This window comes from Solanum lycopersicum, chromosome 3 (genome assembly GCF_036512215.1).
Source record: "Solanum lycopersicum chromosome 3, SLM_r2.1".
In the NCBI taxonomy this organism is placed as follows: domain Eukaryota; kingdom Viridiplantae; phylum Streptophyta; class Magnoliopsida; order Solanales; family Solanaceae; genus Solanum; species Solanum lycopersicum.
In genome coordinates this window covers 61,230,058-61,251,941 of record NC_090802.1, presented here as the reverse complement: position 1 = coordinate 61,251,941, position 21,884 = coordinate 61,230,058, and the positions used below count along the sequence as shown (strand labels likewise).

The window sequence follows — 21,884 nt, the reverse complement described above, 5'->3', positions numbered from 1 at the left end:
ATATTTAAGATTCCCTAACTATAGTAAGAAAAAATTCATTTTCCCAACATTTTGAGAACAAATGGAATTACTTCAATTAAATAGCATTAAATTCTTGATATAAAAAGAGTTCTTCTACAGTTTAACAACTTAAGTCACAAGCTCAGTATCAAATTTGTAGACATTTTGTTTTTTATAATATAATATCTATTTTTTGAGAAAGTTTGTCCAACTTTTTTTTTATTTGATATTTTATATCAAAGTATTTTTCAACACTTTTTATTTAATATCTGAAGGCTAATCTATATTATAATTTTCTTAGTAAAATAATTTATTTTAAATTGAAAGAAATTTAGTATATGAAGAAACTTTTCTTTTGGTGAATGAGAAAACTATAGATAATGAAAACAATTTGAATTATGGTGCGAAAAAATTGTGAGATGATTTTCATAGCAAAAATTAGATAGATTTAAGTGGTAATATATCTTTTTTTTTTAATCATGATTAAGGTATTTGAATATTTAAAAATCTGTATTATTGATATTTAAATAAGATTATCAGATTAGTGTCATACATCTAACTTCTAAGTAGGAACTTGAGTAAAATAGAAATGAGTCAGAATCTTTATATATAATGTGGAGCAGTGTGACAAGAAAATAGGAGATATGAAAAGATTATGTTAGATTGCACCTTCATTTTCCACTAGTTACACGAATATAACTTGTTCATTAAAGACCAATTTAAAATGGATCATTTTTTAATATATATAATGGATAAATAAGTATGGAGTATTGAATGTAAAGAGATATATATACATGTATAAAATTCCGTTAAATTAATTGCAAGAAAAATTCATTTCCGTAGCTAACTCCTACCCGAGGGTTAAATACTTAACTGATTAATGCATATTAACCGGTGGAAACAATTCTTTCACCCAGATTTTAGGAATCCGATCAGCTATTTTTATTCAATCACCGGAAAATAGAAATGTCAAGAATTAATCATACAAATATCGAGTTAATATCTCAGATGGTCAACTCAACTATTCACTCAACTTTCAATTTTCACTCAAAAGTTACTTAACTATGCACTTCTTTCTCAGAAAGTCACTCAACTATGCACTTCTTTTTCAGAAAGTCACTGAACTTTGAATTTTAACTCAAAAGTCACTCAACTATCTACTCTTTCCTCAAAAAGTTACTCAATCTATTAAATTATTTTTTAATTAAAAATTATTGATATTAATTATTTATATAACAAACCAAAAATTTTAAAAAATAAATTAAATCATTTAGTGATCCACCCACCTAACCCGACCCATTAAAAAATATGATGACCCATTTTATTTTCCACCGATGGGTAGCTTCGCCCCTGCTTATGGGACTCCTCTATTTTGCGGTGTTCTCTATTTTGGTCACCAATAGAAATGTGAGCAGGGTTTTATTTGGGAGAGATGGAAATTACTCGGATTACTTGTTGGAGAAGTATGTGATGAATGCAGAGCAGATTAAGAGCTGTTTGGTTGATTTCCAAGTTTGTCCGAATATACGTATGGGCAAAGGGGCTGAATTAGAAAATTTATAGGTCATATGCTTCTTAGTTTAAGTTTATTCAAAGTATTTTATCTTTGCTTTATTGCTTGCAGTTGAGTTGTTGCATTTTGCCTTCTCAGAGCAGGGCCAGCAGTAGCTAACAATGACGGCAAGAACTGGAGTACTGTAGAGAGAGAGCTTTGCTTCAACTGTCAATTATGCAAAACAGCATACTATGATATCATCAAGAAACATTGGAATATCTTTTAATTCATCACTCTTTTCATAGTCTTTGTTTGTTGTGTAGACTTCTGTGCTCTCAAAATCAAGAACAGGTCAAAGGGACCCCAAACGAACCAAGTATTACCCTGTTTGAGCCCAATTGGTTTGTTATATTTCCATTTCCATGACGGTCCTTGGTTTGGATGGCATAAAAACGTCGTATTGACATTCACATTGATGGAAGGAGGTTTAAAAAATAAAAATATAGTGCTTAAAATTTGAATTGTGAACTCCTAAACAATTTATTCAACTTCTAATCTTGTATTTAGGTCTTCGTAATGAGTTACATATCATTTCATGATGTTACATATCGATAATTTAAAGAATAGACTTATAATATTCTTATAAAGAAAAAGTCGTGAACTAATAGTAAACACCAACAAAATTCAACTATTTTAGTTTCTTACCAAGAGCTGCTGATCTAGCCTTGAGCAAATTAAACATGGAACGCGCAATTAGCTATATATACTGAAGAAACTTTAAAGAAACAATCAAATAGTGAACGAAGTGTAAATTTTGTTGATGTTTTTGGTCAAAGATCCTGGAGAATGAAAATGGAAAAAACAGATTCAAAAGTTGTAACTTTTAAGTAATTTTTATCTTGATATTTGTTATTTGTTACCCTATATTTTTCTTGTAAATACATTTGCTATAAAGAAGGAACCAAAGAAGTGTTTTTTTTTACGGAATTTTAAAAGTTTTACCAAATAAGAAAATAGTCTGATCACAACTTCTCCCTATATTTTAGGGCTTATCATCTTTAATTATAACGGAGTCAACAACTGCTCTCTAATGGAACTGCTCTTAAATGGCTAAAATATAGAGACTACTACTTAATTAGTTTGTTGTGATTTTGCAGTTTGTGTTTGAAACTGTATAAGTTAATTTTTTCAATTTTCAAAATCTATGCATACAAAAACACAAAGAAATATGGTACGAGTAAGCAATTTCATAATTACGTTTCTTAATTGTGTGACTCTATTGGTTTCTCTGGTAGCCATAGGGTTTTCAATCTGGCTTAATTTCAACCACAGCGCTACGCTTTGCCAGAAAGTGTTGCAGAAGCCTTTACTGATACTGGGAGTGTGTCTACTGGTTGTTTCGATTTTGGGATTGATTGGATCCTTGTGCCGAGTCTCGTTTATCCTCTGGATATATTTGTTTTTGTTGTTTTTGCTTATTGTGGGATTGCTCTGTTTCACGTTGTTCGCAATTTTGGTAACAAATAAAAATGTGAGCAAAGCTTTATCTGGAAGAGGTTATAAGGAAATCAAATCTGGAGATTACACCAACTGGTTGCAGAAGTATGTGGTAAATGAAGAGAATTGGGGGGAGATTAAGAGTTGTTTGGTTGATACCAAATTCTGTCAGCATATACCTACTGGCAAAGGGGCTGATTTTTACAAATACAGACTATCTCCTATTCAGGTTCTTATCTTTTGTCTTTACCCAATATCTCATTTATTAGAGTAGCGAGAATTTAGAATTTATGAGTTCCAAACTTGCCAAAGAAATCATAGTCATGGATTCACAATTTATAATGGATGTCCTAATTGCATGATCCGAACAAAAGTTATTGGGTTCATCCAATTTCCTACGTTATACTCTCCCTTCGCCCCCTAATAAAGTTATTTCTGAAATTATGTTCAATGCATTGATGATGCAACAAACATTTATATAATCAGGTAACACCTATAAGTCTGCTACTTCGTCTCACGAGAGGAAGATTTCAAAAGCAAAAAAGAATATCTTTCATTCTGATAACTTGGAAGGTTATCACATGTTGAAATTTATTTTATGTAGTATAGAAAATAGTTACTTCACTATGTTAATGTTTATACTTTGAATATTTTGTTTTGGTGAGTGCAGTCGAGTTGTTGCAAGCCACCCACTTACTGTGGCCTGGTGTTCCACAATGCTACTTACTGGACCATGCCTAAAGCAGGGCCAGCGGTAGCAGACGATGACTGCAAGATTTGGAGCAATGTACAGAGCGAGCTCTGCTTCAACTGTCAATCATGTAAGACATCATTCCTTGACCACATCAAGAGAGATTGGAAGACATGTTCCCTCGTTAATCTTGGCCTCTTACTTCTCGTCCTCTTTGTTTATGGTGTTGGCTGCTGCGCATTCAGGAACACAAAATCAAAAGGGAAAGAATAGGCAGAATATATGCCCTCTGCATGAACCATATCGGTTTTTTACATTCCCATTTTCCTAGTGATTGTTTGTTTGACTGAAACAAGACACGGATGTTGTAATTATTGTTTATTTCCGACTTCACTTCTCCATCTAATGTTTAGCTATTTGTATGTTTATTTCTAAGTTATATGGCATTATTAGTTTCTAGATAATATTCATTCTTGAGTCTTTGATCATTTGTGCTTCATTCGTTTTCCCCACCTAAGCAAGAAAAGTCATCTTACTGCTCGAGATTGCCCACATTTCGAGTTTTGTGTTATTACTGTTCACATTTTTTTTTCTGATTCAAAGCAGTAAATAAAAATATGAAAAATTGAAGATGCTGCAAAAAGGTGAGATTCTGCTAAAATTATATTTAGTCAAGTAACACCTGCCATCAAACTTAATTTTGTTACCTCTTCCTATCATAATAAAGTGCCCCAACCTTACTCTAGTGGTCAAAAGCCAGAGGATGCACATCATCATCACATATATTAATGAAGCAAAATTACTACCATCTTCAAAGAGTTCATATCTTGTACATGTTTCAAGTGAACCACGCAAGTTTGCTGTAAATGCTACTTTGAAATTTCAGATGAATGCGATCTGATTAAGCATTTGATGTCATTTTAACATATCCTCATTCCCTCCTGATATTGCAATAAGTTATCTCTCAGACCAGAAAATTGCCAGGAAGAAAACAAAAAAAGAACAGAAAATGCATGGAATAGAAGATGAAGGAACCAACAGAAGATCAGGTGTAGCAAGCTGAACAGTATTTCCCACTAAAATTTCACTTTATCTTGGCAAAGGAGAACCAATGAGCCCAGATACATGTATCTTCAACTTACATCATTTGAAAATTCAAGAGTAAACTCCTACTAGTTTGATAACAATTTCTAATCACCATATAACTAGCTCGAAGGTACAAAATATTGGAGGAACACCATGAATTAAGCATGATACATGCCAAAACTACTGCAGTAAAACAGGTTCTCTAGAGTCTCATTTGAGAAAAGTACAGGACAGAAACAAGAAAACATATATGAAGAGAGACGTTAAGAGTTCAAGACTCCACGTTGGTTGCAGCAGAAATGAAGGAATTATGGGAACCAACAGTGAACCACAAAACCAACCAGCCACAAGGCCTCCAAACCTGATATGTAAAAGGTGCACGCATATTAATAGTAAGAAGTCAATGATGAAAGTGAAACATCAGAAAATGAACCTGGAATTTAGATACTAGCATCTTTTTACCATCCAAAACTGAGTCAACCAATCAACTTACCCTATAAGAGCAGCTCTACCTAAGCTCTTTGTCTTGTCATTAAGGAAGTATACACAAGCTCCAAATGATATTGCTACCTGCATAAAAAAGAGTTATCTGTAAATAAAGCTGGAATTCATTTATTTAAAAAAACTTGAAAAGCTTGTCAAGGCGCAGAAATTATCAGAAAACATGATTCAGAATGAAAGCAGCCGAACCACTATACCATCCACAGCTGCTCCATACAAGCCTTGCATTATCAAATGCAGGTCAAACTCTGAAACTGGCTGTATTTTCAACTAAAACATTGGAGAATAACTGCAATTTACATCACTTTTAGTCTTCGACTTTTATACTGTTATGGAGCTAAACCTGAAAAACCTAATGGTCGCTGATGAGTATAGACATTTAGACCCTCGAGGGATACTGACAGGGCCAAGCAGTCATTAGAGGGCTGAAAGGTAGACTTTTTAAACTAATACTGCTTTGTTTCCTGACCTGTTTTGACTTTTTCCGTTTCCCCAGAAAAATACATGGTGCTGATAGCTCATGACCATGCTTATGGTAAAAGCCGGAGCCAGAATGGGAGAATTGCTGAGAGATGTTCCAGAGTACATGATTATTTAAAAGGTTCTCAAGTTTCCTATGGTTGAGTTTGGAAACTTTAACTGTAAAGAAAAGGAATCTTGGTCCTAATTGAATCATAAAATCAGATCTACTCTTAGGTTGGTAAAAAGAAGACTACAACCATATATTTAACTGATGGACGAATCTAGCACCTCCTAGCACACCAAGGGTTAGCCATAAAACAGAGTAACTTAACAAGGGTGGCCCAACACCTGGGTGAGTGTTTTGGACGGCGAGAGGCGACAAAATGCGACAAGGGCCTGCCTCGCCATGCCTCGCCGCTCGCCTTTTTGAATCGAGGCGCCAATTAATACCAAAAATTAAAAACATTTAATTGCACATATAATATTCAAAATTTCAATAGCAATTACATATATTACAAATACTATAATAATTACTATAGAAGAATTAATTTTTTTTCAAAAAAAATAATGGACAGCAGTCACAACACAGTCACAACACAATGAAAGCAGAAAGCATTTTACAGTAATCCGGGACAAAACAGGACAAAACAGAGAGTGAAGAAAACAGAGGAAAAAAAAGAGTAGTGAAGGCAGGGAGCAGTGAAGAGTGAAAGAGAAAGAGACGAATGGAGCAGCAACTCGAAGGAAAGAGACGAAGAAGAGAGCAGCGACTGAGGAAGAGAAGAAGCAGCAGCGACTCGAGGAAGAGAAGAAGAGGAATACACGAAAGTCTGATGAAAGTTTGAAAATAGAAAAAAAAACCCTAATATTATTAAGTTCAAACTTCTTTTAAAAAAAAAATCAAAATGACGACGCCATTGGGTCGCCTCGGCTCGTCTATTTGAGGTCGCCTCGCCTCAGTGGATAATGGCGAGACAGCCTCGCCTCGCCATTCGCCAAAGGCGCTATGGCGAGCGCCTTTCACAACACTGCCTGGGTCTGATTTTGACAAGAAAATGAACATTAGGCCCAACTTAGCCCAAAAACCAGCTCAATTGGTGAGAATTGTCTAGGACTCTATAACAAGACTACAACTCATACACTAACTGTTGTGGAAAAAAACAATACTATAAAGAGGACAATACTCATTTACTTAAACCAGAGCCTCCTCCGTCCTTTCTTCTCTCTAAAAACGGCAAAATACAATTGAAGATGTTCAACAAGGATATCTTGGTGCAATGAGATTCCCAGGCAGCAAGGATATTCGGATGAATATGATCAAGAAATAAGTATTTGCAATTTTTTTGACGAAAAAGATTTAAGTGCTTTGCTCTTTACAGACTAATCAGTAGTTCTTTATTTATAGAAGAATATTGACTTTTGAATTCTGTTCACATACTGTCTTGGGTATCCTTATCTTTCTCTTTCCTTTTTTAATCAATTATGTCTCCTTAGTCCTTATGTTTTCAAATTTATCTACTATTTGATATGATAGGTAAGAGGGGCTTGCAATACATGTACAGTCCATAATTGCAGTAGAATGACCATCAATAACATTAAGAGTTAAATTTGTGCTTTACAAAGTAGTGTAAAAGCCAAACTGTTTTTTATGACGGTTGTGTCCGAGCAAGTTTGCGTGCACCTCGACTATTCCACAGGAACCTGAGCTACCTACCACTAGAACAGAACATGATAACTCTGTCACCAAGAGTGAGACGGATGGGAAGAAATCACCTAGATCTTATTTTTTATGACGGTGGTGTCAGAAGTTGTACAGATCTTTACCGACTATTAGACTTATGTCAGAATAAATTTGCACTGATTAAGAAAGATATTCACTGCAAGATACAGTGTGTTCATAAGAACATGCCCTCCCATCACCTAGGATATTGGCACATCAAATGAGATCTGAAGACTTATCACGGATAAAAATTGAGACAGAACAAACCTGGAATGCAGGGCCAGCTTCAGCAGAGTTCATCACACTCCAGCATGCCATGAATCCAAAGAGGAATAATCTCCTCATGATAATTACAGGTGGTGGAAGTTCCACAAAGCTGAGGAGGTTCTGAACCCATGGTGGAGATTCCTCGACTTGCTTTTTTAGCCTTGTTTTCAAGTTAATCTTTGTCTTCTTTCTATTTATGAAGCTTTTCATTAGTATCTTCTCAAAAGCAGCTTCAATTGATTCTGCACTTCTCTCATGATTGGCATACTGGTTTAACAAAAAGTTGCGCGAACTCCAAATTTCTTCCTCAGAGGCATCACGGCTTATTCCAAGACGTTTGTAAGGGTCCCAAACATTCAATCGAGAAAACTTCGGAACATTACCTTCAGAAATCAGATCGTTAACATCAAACTAGATGTTTCATGCTAGAATATTAATCAAACAACTCGAAAAGAACCAGAGAACAAACTTACACATGTAACTTATCCAATGCCAAAAGAGAAGTTACTTTAACTTCAATTATTTTTCCCTCTGTTATCACTCATTGCTAACATAAAGAAGTTACCTAAAGCAAAAACAGCTGATGGTCTTTCTCGATAATTTGGCACAGACTAAAAGATTAAAGCTTCAGAAGATATATGTGCTCCAGGATTCTTGTTTAAATCCTTCTATCATTTTCAAAGGAATTTTTAATAGAGAAACTTAAGAGATTTTCCATCTCTACAATTCTTTTAATAGAAACTTCCCCTACTAAATACTTAATTCCGAATCAGCATCTTGAGCCTTTTCACATTGTAACACAATTTCAACACTAACCCAAAATCTTACCAGCCACGGAGTTATTGATCTAAAACTATTATAAATCATCAATTAAAGATGTATGTTATATCTGCTTGCAGTTTCCTTTTCACAGTAGCATCAATACACAGAGTGTTAATTAGTGTTAGAAAACCCACCTCCATAAGCCGTATCCGTTGCACATTTTGTACCCTTTGAAAACAAACGAGAGGGTTCCGACCTCTTCGAATTTCCTCTACTCGAACTGCACAAAAGTTTAACAAATAGTAGGAACTTCAACATACCAACAACAAATTAATAGATCCCAAATGCTCAATACGACACAAGACAACCCGCATACAATTTCTCTACGAAGATAATAAGACAACTTACATTTTTTGGCCGAGGAAAGCAGAGGAAAGGGAAGGCTTCAATATGAGAGTTGCCGCCATGAAATTCGTTCTCTCCAATAGAGAAAAAGAACCCTAGATTTTGAACTGATTTCTTATAGTGGAGAAAATTTTTCCATAGAGGCCGTGCCGGCCGAGAGGGTTTAATCCGGTTAGGTGGAAGTTGAAAGCCGTGGAAGAAGAAAGGAACTTCTTGCTAAGCTTTTCGATATGTATACGGTGAAAAATCGAAAGAGTATTAGGCTCTAGATTAAGCTGGGTGCGCATTGTACCCCTTTTTCTATTATATAATTTTTAATTACATTTTTGGTCCTCAAATTATAACTCAATTTGAATTTCATTTATATTGTGGGTCCTCAAATTATTAGAAATTGAAAAATCACTTTGAAATTTTGTGATTTTAATAAATATAATATTCGTATAACAAATACTAATAATAATATATTCCTTTACGGGTGAATATGAGAGAGACTAAAATATGAACGCAAAACACAGTAAATTTGTCACTTAAACTTAAAATCATTAAATTGATACATTAACTTTTAGTTTAATAATCAAGTTTTTAACAATTTTTGCACTTGTATAACTCACATCACTTTGAAGGTTCAATGATAGAAAAATTCGGTTATTTACTGCAACTAGTCTAAGTGAAAGGATAGTCAAATTGCGCTTAAACAACCAGATTAGCCACAAACATTATTATTGAATAATGGTTTATATGCTTCATTATTATCATAGCATTAGTTCTAATCATACTCTATTGAAAGATCCAACAGAAAATAAAAAGTTCGTACAACAAATGTAAATAAACATCCCCTCCCGCTTTGGCTTTGGCTGACTCTGATCGACTTGCCCGCACGACGTCTTTTTTAGAACAGGGACTCACACATAGGTCACAGTCTAGAGCCAACTTGAGAAAATTGTTGTCTCAACACTCTTCTCATCACTTTATTTGTTGCTGTTCTTGGAAGTGAAGGGAGGGCTACTATATGTGAAACCTGCAATATTTTAGACTGGATAAGGAAACATTAACTTCCAAACTTTGTATTACCAAAGCTGAATTACCTTGAATAGAGGATTCAATTTCTTCTGCAAAGCTGAGTTGATAGAAACTTTCAATGAATTCATATTGTCCTTTGACCCCTTAGAATCCTTAAATACAACGGCGATAACTAACTTATCAGGGCCACCTCCAGGTGGTGGCACCCCAACAGCTGCTGTCTCGAGGATACTTTCATCAGCTGCATTACAAACTTTCTCAATCTCCACTGAACTTACCTGGCAAAAGGAATCACAAGCTTCAGTTACAGGTAAGAGAAAACGATATGTAAAGTTGTCTGCAACAAATACAGGTGATAAGCTAGAAGGAGAACCTGTGTTCATAAATACACAAAGGTACAAAGAACAAATAGATGAAAGGGGCCAAGGCCCACTTGTTATGCCGGAAAGAAACAATTTCTGATAAATTAGACCAACAATTATTGTTTTATTTATGGAGTAGTAGTATTGATTTTGTTGAAAATTTGACAAAATAGCCTCAAGTAATAACCTTTTTTTTTTCAAATGAAGTCTTAAAACCAAAGAGACCCTAATAATTCATGATTTTTTAATAACAATACAAGGTAACACATACACCTTTACGCCCCCCAGATTCATGGTGTCATCTGCACGGCCATGTGCACGGTAATAACCTCTAGAAGTACGCTCAAATATATCTCCGTGTCTTCTAAGAACCTGCTAGGTAATTAGTAGCACATTAAGTACTTGTCTGGAAAAAGAATAAAGTACCAAGGTAGAATCAGAAATACTAACTAACTAACCTTTCCATTCCAAACAGGCATTCCTTTGTAGTATACACCATAGTGGTCAGCATTCAGCAATGTGCTTGATGCCCCAAATAGAAGGGGACCAAGAGCCATTTCACCAACTCCGGGAGAATCAAATGGCTGCAATTATAGTTAACAAAATTACTTTGAATGTATCAAATACGCAACATACAATATTTATCTACAATGTAAAGTTTCAACTTTCTATTTAGCAGCCATCAATTGCCACTACCAAACCTGCTTATCCCCTGTTCGTTAGAACCCTGTACTAAACCAAGAAAACCACATTTAGGTAAAGTTAGAAGTTTTCCTACTCAAATGTATGCGGCACCAATTTATGAATAAAAAGGAAGCTCCCTTTCTTTACAACCCTCAACCACCATACATCCCTCTCTCCCGTGCAAAGAGAGAAGGAGAATACAGATTACTTTCACTGCCGTTTGCATAATAGAATTCTACCCAATTCCTGACCAATCCTTTTTCATATTCTCTACTCTATGTGAAGTGTTCTAACAGGATTTAACAAAGAAGATGCTATTTTTGTCTGCTTTACAATTAAGGAATTGGATCACTGTCCAAGTCCTTCAATTTGTAATTCTCCGTAGGTGTTGACAAGCTTTATCCATCTCCCGATCTAATAATTCTACCGATGTTTATTTTTCACCTGTTTCCTGCTCTACCTTCAACAACATTCTAATCTTTCTCCTATCCTCACAGATAATTGAATTATATTTGAAATTCTTCCAGTGCTTTCTTATCTTCCATAACACATTTAGTGCTGATGACTTCCTTATTACTCCATTCAGAATTACCTGTCCATGTGTAATTTCTCCTATCCAACTGCTTAGCAACATCGAAAATATAGAGTTAACGACAAATAGTATGAGGGGCTTTCAACACTCGGTTCATGAGTGTGACTCTCCCTTCTAGAGAAATTACTTATTTTTTCATGTGGCAAACCTTCCTTTCATAATTTTCAACTATCCCCTGTGAAGTTGCGGTAATGTAAATCGCTTGATGTTTACTAGTGGAAACCCGTAGATGCAGTATATGCAAAAGTTGAAATTTATCGAGAGCTAATGTATTAGAATTGCTTAACAGACTCCTACATAAGACATGCAGCGTTTGCATCTTTAGGAAAGAACTGGTCAGTTTCCATGAACTCTTGCATCATTTAATATGACAATCAGTCTTTATTGTTTGAGAAAGGCTGAAAAATACTTACTCTAGGGGACCCATCTTCGCCAAGAATGAATAGACTACAACCCATAGCTGCTGTGCTAAAAGCAGATAAAGATTGTGGTTGCAACAACGAACCAGCAACGAATCCACCACCAATTTCTGTCCCGCCACAGATCTCTATTACAGGCTTGTAATGAGCTCTTCCCATCAACCAAAGGGATTCATCCACACCAGATGCTTCACCAGTGGAGGCAAAGTGACTGCCATCATATATAATTTAATTAAGCTAGAAAAATGTTGGAAGTATCTCTGGAGCGTGCGAAGTTTTGAAGTTCCACATGGATTACAGAAGTCAAATACAATTCTAAAGAATAGATATGCCCAAGACCAAATGAAAGTAATTGCATGGATGACTAGGGGGGTGAAAAGAAAAGGAAACAAAATAACACATAATTTCAATAACAATATATTGTCTCTGTAAATCTCTAACTGTTTTGAAGATGTTTAAGAGAATTACCAGATGGATGACCAATCATAACCAGCAGTGCAATTTGTGGATTTCCATGCCCTTACAATGCTTGGGACCACGCCAAGCATAGTAACTTTAGCATCCTAGATAAGTCCTTGAGTATTTTAGATAGCAAAAAATGGTAGAATCCCATAAATGGAAAATTTGTAAGGAGAAGTGAGCTTGTATATAGTAAAACCCAAAATTTCAATCTGAAGTACTTCAGGGTGCTAGCCTTCAGAAATCTCAAGTTAAATGATTATAGGATTAGGAAAAACAATAAAAGAATGATGTCTGAAATACTAATTCTAATGACAGAGTTGGTCCTTGGTTGTATAGACACAAGACAGAAAGAACAGCAAATCTATCTAATTGGTCCAGCAAGCGTTGTACCTAAAGTTTGCACAACTCCCCTAATCATCTAGCTTGAAGTATTGAGCAGTATTCAGGAGTTCCTTGCTTTACGTAAGACAAATCAAGTATGCACTAGTCAGATTCATAAAATTGTTGTTTATCATCATCAACATCGCCACCACTATTTATTTGGTATTTGAAATGGATCTACAGTATTAAATTGCATCATACCTGAACAAACTTAGCGAAGCCAGAACCAAGGGGGGAGCCATTGTACAAGGCCATGGTTGCTCCATTTAGCAAAGTGGAGTAAATTAGCAAAGGGCCCATCATCCATCCAAGATTGGTGGGCCAGGCCACCACATCATCTTTGCCAATGTTCAAGTGGGACCATCCATCAGCAGCTGCCCTAAGGGGTGAAGACGCAGTCCATGGAATCGCCTTTGGTTCCCCTAAAACACATTTATAGAGAGTAAATGTAATAGTCTTGTATTAGTAGTTCTACTCCAAAAATTTTCTTAATCCCTCATGAATGAGTCGACTAAGCAGTTTTTACATTATTCTGATCACAATAAACTGAACTCTTTCGCCGTAATTATCACGAAGTGTTCTTCATTAAATGTGGTAAAAAAAGAATAGGTCTTTTTCTTTTCACAAGGTAAGATATTATTGATAAGTAAAAGGGTCCTTCATCCCACGAGAGATAATGAATGAACATATACATTTTTTATAAGGTATGAATGAACATACACATTTAGTCACTAAAAACAGAACCTTAATTTTAAGCGGTAACCGAGAAAATTTTGACATCAAATCATGCAGTAAGTTAACAAGACAGACTACTTGCAATGGATATCAAAATACCTGTTGTTCCAGAAGAGAAAAGGATATTTGTGAATGCTTCAACAGGTAGTTCCACCCCAATGTACTCAACCTCCCTGCTATTTATAGAAAGAGATCATCAACTTTTTATTCCAGTGCCAGAGAGAGCTATTTTTAGCTAGTGTAAAATGAAAAACCATAGTTAGTGATGTATAACACGATTCAAGGTAGTGGCTTAGATGGTAAAACATCCTATTATCAGGATTGAGAAGAATAGGTATGTAAACAAAAGCTCAATTTGAGTAAAGGACTATCATAATGCTTACCAATTTGGAAGTCCTCTTGGCATAAGCATCAACATTCAGAATCTGTAATAAAGACAAGCAGGTATTGAGCAGTATACTTTTCTTTTGACAGGCTTGGTCTTTGGTATCTATGATAGTAAAGCTGGAATGGTATTGGTTGTCTTAGTAAGTAGTGAAGCTGGATGTTCTCTTGGGCCTTGACCTGTGTTATCCATGATAGTAAAGCTGGGGTAGATTTTTTATTTATTTTATTTCTGCAACTATTGTAAAACTGCAGGTTCAGAGTGGAGTGAAGCAATTCTGGTGTATTGCTGCTGATGTCTTTGTAGTGATTTCTGATGATTTACAAGTCATTTGAAAGTACAAGAACAACTATGCCTCAATCCCAAGCTCATAAAGGGGGAGGACTAAAAATGTCTTCACTTCCCTATGGATGTGGGACTATGGAGGAATATCTCAAAAGGTGAAAAGGGTTCAATGAGAACATATCAATCAGGATGAGTGAGTTTTTGGGGACATAAGAATGCAAGAAGCTGAGAACAACATTTTCTAATTTGTATACAAATTCTTGCCAAAAAAGATGCAAGATCCAATGGATATGGAGTATACATGGGAGAAGAGTGCATTGGGATTTGAGTTTTAGGAGGAATTTGCAAGTCTGGAGGTTAAAGAAATCAAAATTTGGAAAAATTGCTTCACCATAAAAAAAATATATGTATAGTTATGACCTATGAAGAAGGGGGGTATGGCATATTTTCTATTAAGTACTTCTATGAGAAGATTTTTATTAGAGGAATCTTTTCAGCATATTTCAGTATGGATACCGAGAAAGATCTGTGTTTTCACTTGGCTAGCTGTGAGAAGGGTGATCCTGACAGTGGAAAATTTAAAGAAGGGAACATTAGTGGTGTTAGTTGGTGCTTCATCTGTAAAGAATCAGGAGGACACATAAGTCACCTCCTTATATATTGTTGGATAGTATCTTGGTTATGGTGAGAAATTCTGAGATGCCCAGACTTGAGCGGGTGATGTCGGGCGAAAGAAAGAATGTTTAGCAGGGATTCTAGAGAACATAAGAGAAGATGCAGAGTATGAGATGTTGCTCCTCTAACACTTTTATGGACCATATGAAGAGAAGAATAGGAGGGTTTTGAGAGAGTAGAGAAAGATGTACATTGCAATTTATCCGATGAATGGGAAGATTGAAAGAAAATTGCAATTTTCATTAGACTGGCATCAAACTAGACAATAAAGTCTTATAAGTAAGAGAATAAGGAAATCAATGGGAAGGTAAGGAAATAGGTTATCTAAGTCATTATGATCGTAAAGTATCTCGGGGTGGATTTCAAATAGTAGCCGCATCAAGTCCTCCCCCTTTGATAGACATCAACTGCACACAAATTCCACCTAAACATTGTGTTCAACTTTACTAATAATATTATTGGAGATCGGATCTTGAATCCGTTAAATTTGAAATGTACATCTCCATAAGTTATAGAAAAAATAAAGCTTCGAAATTGAATGGAATGTTTTGCAGGAAAGAATCATAAGCACCAGCAGCAGAAGTTTAAGAAAAGATTATGAACTTTCGCGCTTTTGAAGTCAAGGTGATCATCCAAAAATTAAACTCAAAATAAAGATCAAAGGTCATTTCAAAATTTAAGTAACTTTTCTTCTATTATATATTTTTACTATTTACTAATACCACCACTGCTACTACTACTGTTATCACTTTAACCTTGTACTTAAGCTCGCAGTCAGATGAGATGAGTGGTTCTACATGGGTTAACAGACACCAACTCGAAAAACAATAGTATGTGTAACATAAGCCCCTGAGTCGCATTATATTGTCTATCCGTTATAAGCCAGCTAAAAAAGGAGAGTGAAGTTATACCAGCAAGTTCCATGAACTCCACACTGCAGGTACATGTGCATGTTCAAGGAATAGTCATAGTTAACAGGCTAACAGCATGGATCTAAAGAATGATGAATTTTCAAGGTACTTGTGCGCTAAAAGTCTCACAATTTCGTCTCTCTAAAGGATAACAGAAGTGGATTATATCAGGTCATCTAGTTCTGGCTCATTTTTTGTGTCAGCAAGGAACGCTAGATAAAAGTATATCCTTAGTGCAGCAAAATCCAACTTTAGCCATCAAAAAGAGGGAAATAATTCCATGAAATAACGTCAGAAAGAGGAAAGCTTACTTAGATTTGTCTACTCTTTCTAGGAAGTCTTGCCATGAAATGTCACCATCACGCAGTTCTATGCTCAAAGTGGAGCTTCTATTGGGAATTACAATTGCCATCGGTGATTGAGCATCAATCACTTTACTGCAGGTTAGAAATCTATGTTATGAGGGTGAAACCGTGAAACAAATAAATAAAAGAAAATGACACAGGGCTAGGATATCACCTGTACAATGGAAGTTTTTTGCCACCACGGCTAATGAAATCCTAGGAGAATAGTTAACCAAAAAGAGTTTTAGCCCATGAATGACTGTTGGAGGAGAGAGTGATCAAACATAAAGAATCAAAGACTTAAATTCCTGTCAGAATTTCGAAGGATAAGGACAGCCTTCAAGATGAATTCAAACAATCTCTGAAGGAGATATGGTCATGGGGTGGAGTCATGAGCATTAGCCGCAATATTCTTTTTTCCAGATGAAGTACTACCAGGGCATTGATTCAATTCTCAAATTTCACCATAGCATATGAATTTAATATCCCTATGTTTTCACTAGGAACTCTTGAAAGATTAATCAACCATTAACTACAGGTTCTCTGTGAGAATCCTAGTAGTTCAGAACTACAAAGCTGACACCCCAGGTAGGTTAGGTTACTCAAGTTACCTTTTAATTCCAAACAATGCATCCAAGATTGACAAGCTATACTTGGTAATTCATCTCCAACTTCCTCAAAGCCACAAACAACTTAGCATTCTCATATTTAATGCATTCATCCAAATTAATTATTCAGAAAGGAACCAAAATTTGGTGTCTTCTTTTTCTTTTGCCACTTAGTCAACTTAATAATAACTTTCCAAGAGCCATTCTGCAGATATCTAAAGATAGAACCTCTTCATCTATCATGTTTAATATAATATGAATCTTAGCAAAAGATTCCATACATCCTATTAGCATTATCTATGCATCAAATTCATCTGCAAGAATCTCTGTGTCAAGAAGTATTATTAAAACAACTAATTGCTTCTTCCTTTTCTATTAGGTGGCAGTGAGTGCAGGTATAGTCCAGGCATGGAAAGGAAACTCAACTAGTTTTAGTTACCAAATGGTTTGCAGAACTTTTTATCTTCCTATCCAATAATTTTTGCTTACAATATGTCAACTAGAGCTTCTCTTCTTCTCCATCCACAACCCTACTGCAATAACTAGGTTACCTATATCACCGAACAGCTCTGATCTATCCAGTATTATATACTTCCCTACATGAAGACGCAGTTATATATGCTTGAAAAGTAGTTCTGGTTATACTTGAAATCGGAAACAGTGTTCAGGCACATAATTTTGTTTATTTCCAGCGAAGGAGGAATGGGGTCAACCTGAGTGAAAATAGCCTTTGCTTTTGATATCATGAGCCTCGTTGCAATTTCAGTTGGAGCAAAACTGTCAGCGATTGAGACAACCACATAACCCGCAATAACAATGGCCAAGTAGATCACTACGGAATTGACATCCATTGGCATATCTATGGCAATGGCAGATCCTTTGTCCAATCCCAGTGTATCAATGCAATATGCGACTCTCCTGTGATTTAGAAAGGTTTTTACAATTAGTAGTCATAACTCATAAAAACAGAACAAACATATAACAATTACATCTTAGTCCCTAATAAGTCGGGTTAGTTATATGAATCTTCTCTGACCATGTTTCTCCATTTCAGTTCAACTCATATTATCATCACATACCAAATAAAAAATAGAAGTGAAAAGATAAGTTAATTATATATGAACAATAGTAATAGTAATTACAATAATATAAGAAGTTCACTATATTTTTACTGGCATATAAATATATCGTAAGGTCAAAATACTTCAACCAAGCAGTAGGTTCAGATCGACATTCTCAACTAGTAGATATCATCTATAGGACTCTTTTTCTTTCATTTCGTCCTATCTTTAGATAATTCCGCACTAATTCCAAGAAATTATGTCTTTTCAAGACATTTTCCTTCCATCTGATTTTAGGTGTACCTCGTACCATTTAACACCTTCACTCACCATAGTTTCACACCTATGAACAGATGCATATGTAAGTGATGCAAAACATGATCAACCATCTCAAGCAACTTTCTTTGATTTTATCCTTCTGGGTGCTAGGTAATTTTTCATTTTTAGGGGGAAAAAGCGGATCTGCAATAAAAGAAAAAGAAAGTGGCTACTAAATAGGTTTCATATAATTGAAGGTAGCATTTATCCATTCTGGGAAAAATCAGATTGCTCAACCTCACAATACTCAAAATTCTCTTCTTTCTTCACAACAAGCATGGAGTATATATCAAATCAGTCTCTCATTCTTCCCAACAAAACTTTGCATGTCAGAGTTGGACTGCTCTAAAGTTTTACTATTTTAGAAGGCATAACCCAGTGGATACAATTATACAAACATAACATGTTTAAGGCCATAATTGTCTAACCAATGCACTGTGGAAAATAAGATCAGAAATGCTTTTCATGAGAAGTTAAGGAAATGGAAACGCATTTGCAACAGTTCACTCGGGGTTTGTTTGATGTAGAAAGGAGATCCCAGTCACCCCATTCAACAGTAATTCGTTGTAGAATTGAATAGAGCAGAGCCATTATTAGACCATGCACCCGGAGTTCCTGGGTGGCAGCCAGTCTACCCAGTTACCTCTCTAAAGCCTTGTCGTCCAGTCATCGCCTACTTTAACAAGAAGTGATTTGATTGTACTACTGGCATGTGCAAAAGATTCACTGACTTGATGCTCACACATAAGCGATGCCAATGGTGTGTGAACCTTGTTAGAAGTCGAATAAATTGGTTCATAAGTGTTTTCTCTTGTTTTCAAGTAACATAAAATATTGTTTTATATGTCCTTGACACCATCTCACAGCAATCCTTGCTTAAGTTTCCAGATTTTCGTTCCAGTCCAACTCACAAGCAGACCAGGAAACATATGATATAAACATTCAGATGCTAGTAGAAGATCTGAACATCAATTTACAGCATTCATCATTTGGTTTTCCCACCTCCTTGACTTAGTAATAGACAAATAATAAGAGGTAATATCCACGGTGCAGCCTCCCACCCTTTTTTTTAATGTTTCTTTGGGTACAATATTTCCTATATTACTAACAAATCATATTTCCCCATGTATCACATGGAATGTGGATGGCTCAACACTGGAACTGCTGAGGAAGTACATTTATTTAATATACATGAACTCCTAAACCCCTCCCCCCATTCCCCCTGCCGAGGCAGAAGTCAGTAGTGGTCTTCTCCCACTATACTCCTATGGTGACTTCAACCTCATTGTTTGAACTGGAGTCTCTTGCCACTGGATCTTGTTGATAGTGTGCATCTTAACATTTTTTTTTCAGATATGTGCCATGACCAGAGCTGAGTCACCTTAAAGTCATAAATAGTCAGCAAGTTCAGCAGTACGCACAATTACTAAAGGACCAACATTTTATGATGAACATAATGATATATTTTAGGCCATTCAGCAGGAAGACTCAGATGAAATATTTCAGATATCCAAATAACAAGCAAAAGTATTCTGACTTGAAAAAACAATTGATATATGTACTACAACTTAATTTTGTAATCCACATTAACAAAAATCATTGTACCATACTGCAGATCTTAGTTCCTCAAGAGTCAATTTGGTAACAGGTGCCTCATCATCTCCTTCATCACGTGTTATCACAACTATGTCACTTAAACTCCTCTTTGCATTCAACCTCAAACAATTCTTGGCAGGATTTAGACGTGCCCCAGGAAGCCATTGACCACCAGGGTGCAAAGGAGTTTCATGCAGAATACATTCAGGACTAACAGAGAAAAAAATATCCATTTCCTCAAATACGATCTTCCAGTACATCTACAAAGATATTTTGAGACGGAAAAGTTTCAGTAAGAGGTAAAAAAGGACACTGCATCAATATTTACTCATTCACAAACAAGAAAGTAAAGCTGCAAATAATGCCGGCAAAACATACAAGTACCTCCAAGTTTGAGACTGTAAATTCTTGAAAATCAGAGAAGCTTGAAATAGGATTTTTATAACTTGACCCCAGTAACTCCTTTCCTCGCCGCTCCAATAACTTACCAATGTTAGTCAACTTAGCAGCTTCCCTGTGCCAGGAGTAACACACCATCATCATGAGCAAGTAAACACAACCATTCAGCAACTTCACACAAACTAATTTAACTTAAAGTTCATAATACACTAACGCATATCCAAATCTTTAACAATTATCAACTGTTCACCTGACTTCATCAGCTTTTCAATTATGTGGCTTGTTTTAGAATACGAGGGTCAAACTAACTAATATTATAATTCGGATATACAATCTTCAAAAAGAAAATGAAATAAACTATTATACCATTAGAATTCCTACCCTAAGTCAACGGGTTAACCATTCAAAAGTATTTGAAAAAATCATAGTGAAAGAAAATCTTCTTTCACGCCTTAATTGAAACAGGGATTAGTAACATTGAACAACTCGCACAGTTGAACTGAAGAATACTAACGGGTCGGGCAACCAAGCAGGCGGGTCAGGTCCATAGTCAAAGTAACAGCCATAATACATCATCTGATGGAAGGCGAAGGGAAGGTCCGGAGTAAGAAGGTATTGAGAAATGTGCCGCCATGTATTGGTAGCGTCAGCTCCGTATTTAGCAACTATCTCAGTGAGCTTTCGGTGGAGTTGGGCGGCGGCGGCGGTGGTGGAGATTCCCTGCAATGCCTGAATATCCTCGACGGTGACAGAGCGCAGAGGTTGATAGCATGCCATGAGATTCGAAAAAAATGAGAAAAGAGAGTTTCAGAAAAAAGCTGGGTGAATTCTCATGCCTCTATGTGGATTGTGGAGTCCAACAACTACACGTAAACCTGGTTGTCAAACGGTTACTTTGAGTTGATGGAATGGAATTGATTGTTGGATTGGACTCTTTTAACTGTATACCAACTACTGCGTCTACCTCCATCTAGAAGTACCTACTATCCCTAACTTTTTATAACATATTTTTCACGAGAAGTAAATTGCAATTTATAATATATTTTTTTCATATTAATATTTTTATTTGAAATATGAAATAAATATAATTTGATTTCACTTTATAAATTATTTTAATTAACTTTTTTTTTTAAAATAATATAACAATTACAAAGTGGATGGGGTAGTATCTTTGACAGACGGTTGGCTATGACAACAACGTCCTATTACCCACCAAAATGATACTCCCCTCTGCCCGTTCCATGTTAGATAAACATTTTACAAAAATATTTTTTTTATATAATTAATTTTATTTTTCCTACTATTTATATAACTTTGGAAGTTTAAACTTTTGAAGATCAAAAAAAGTTTCTTTTCTTAAGAAACTAATTAATATGAATAAAGGATAAAATAATAAAGTTAATTAATCTATTATAATTTATTAATCACGGTGTAAAATAGAAAATGAGCATAAAATATGAAACGTAAGGGAGTATTAAGGAAATATAAAGGATAAGAGATTTTATTATTATCTCGTGAAATTATAAAGATTATTTTTTAAAAAAAATGTTTTACTCAATAGAGCCTTATTGGGGTGTGTAAATCTGACAACCAATGATGGAAGCTATCAAATTGAGAGGTAAGCTATCAGAGATGATACCATTGGTTGATGGAGTTGTACATAACAACTGGCAGTGGCAATTACATGAAGGAAGGAGATTGGTTTTTAGACCCCCACAAGTCCTGTTTTTGTTATTTGAGTCCTTAGAATTATAGTTTGAT

At 35.5% G+C, this 21,884-nt stretch overlaps 3 protein-coding genes across 6 annotated transcripts; 1 reads left to right on the top strand and 2 right to left on the bottom strand.

Annotated features, from left to right (window-relative positions):
• Positions 1–2,476: 2,476 nt before the first annotated feature.
• LOC101267692 (tetraspanin-8) lies at positions 2,477–4,147 on the top strand. The gene is made up of 2 exons (XM_004236046.4): positions 2,477–3,221; positions 3,663–4,147. The coding sequence occupies exons 1-2, from the start codon at positions 2,700–2,702 to the stop codon at positions 3,954–3,956; spliced, it is 816 nt and encodes a 271-aa protein (XP_004236094.1). The 5' UTR covers positions 2,477–2,699; the 3' UTR covers positions 3,957–4,147.
• Positions 4,148–4,735: 588 nt separating this feature from the next.
• Positions 4,736–9,174, bottom strand: LOC101267977 (protein CHAPERONE-LIKE PROTEIN OF POR1, chloroplastic). Its single transcript, XM_004236047.5, has 5 exons — positions 8,890–9,174; positions 8,676–8,761; positions 7,720–8,102; positions 5,263–5,339; positions 4,736–5,130 (listed from the first exon to the last, which is right to left on the bottom strand). The coding sequence occupies exons 1-5, from the start codon at positions 8,946–8,948 to the stop codon at positions 4,980–4,982; spliced, it is 756 nt and encodes a 251-aa protein (XP_004236095.1). The 5' UTR covers positions 8,949–9,174; the 3' UTR covers positions 4,736–4,979.
• Positions 9,175–9,589: 415 nt separating this feature from the next.
• LOC101268267 (hexanoyl-CoA synthase) lies at positions 9,590–21,150 on the bottom strand. Of its 4 annotated transcripts, none has more exons than XM_026030087.2 (14): positions 20,638–21,150; positions 20,109–20,238; positions 19,734–19,984; positions 17,463–17,667; positions 16,317–16,357; positions 16,109–16,234; positions 13,641–13,717; positions 13,008–13,228; positions 12,432–12,526; positions 11,958–12,174; positions 10,727–10,852; positions 10,542–10,640; positions 9,972–10,184; positions 9,590–9,919 (listed from the first exon to the last, which is right to left on the bottom strand). In XM_026030087.2, the coding sequence occupies exons 1-14, from the start codon at positions 20,898–20,900 to the stop codon at positions 9,800–9,802; spliced, it is 2,184 nt and encodes a 727-aa protein (XP_025885872.1). In that variant the 5' UTR covers positions 20,901–21,150; the 3' UTR covers positions 9,590–9,799. The 4 variants fall into 4 exon arrangements, with proteins under 4 accessions (XP_025885872.1, XP_010318902.1, XP_025885873.1 ...); XM_010320600.4 differs by having other exon boundaries at positions 9,590–9,904; XM_026030088.2 differs by having other exon boundaries at positions 13,641–13,714.
• Positions 21,151–21,884: the final 734 nt, after the last annotated feature.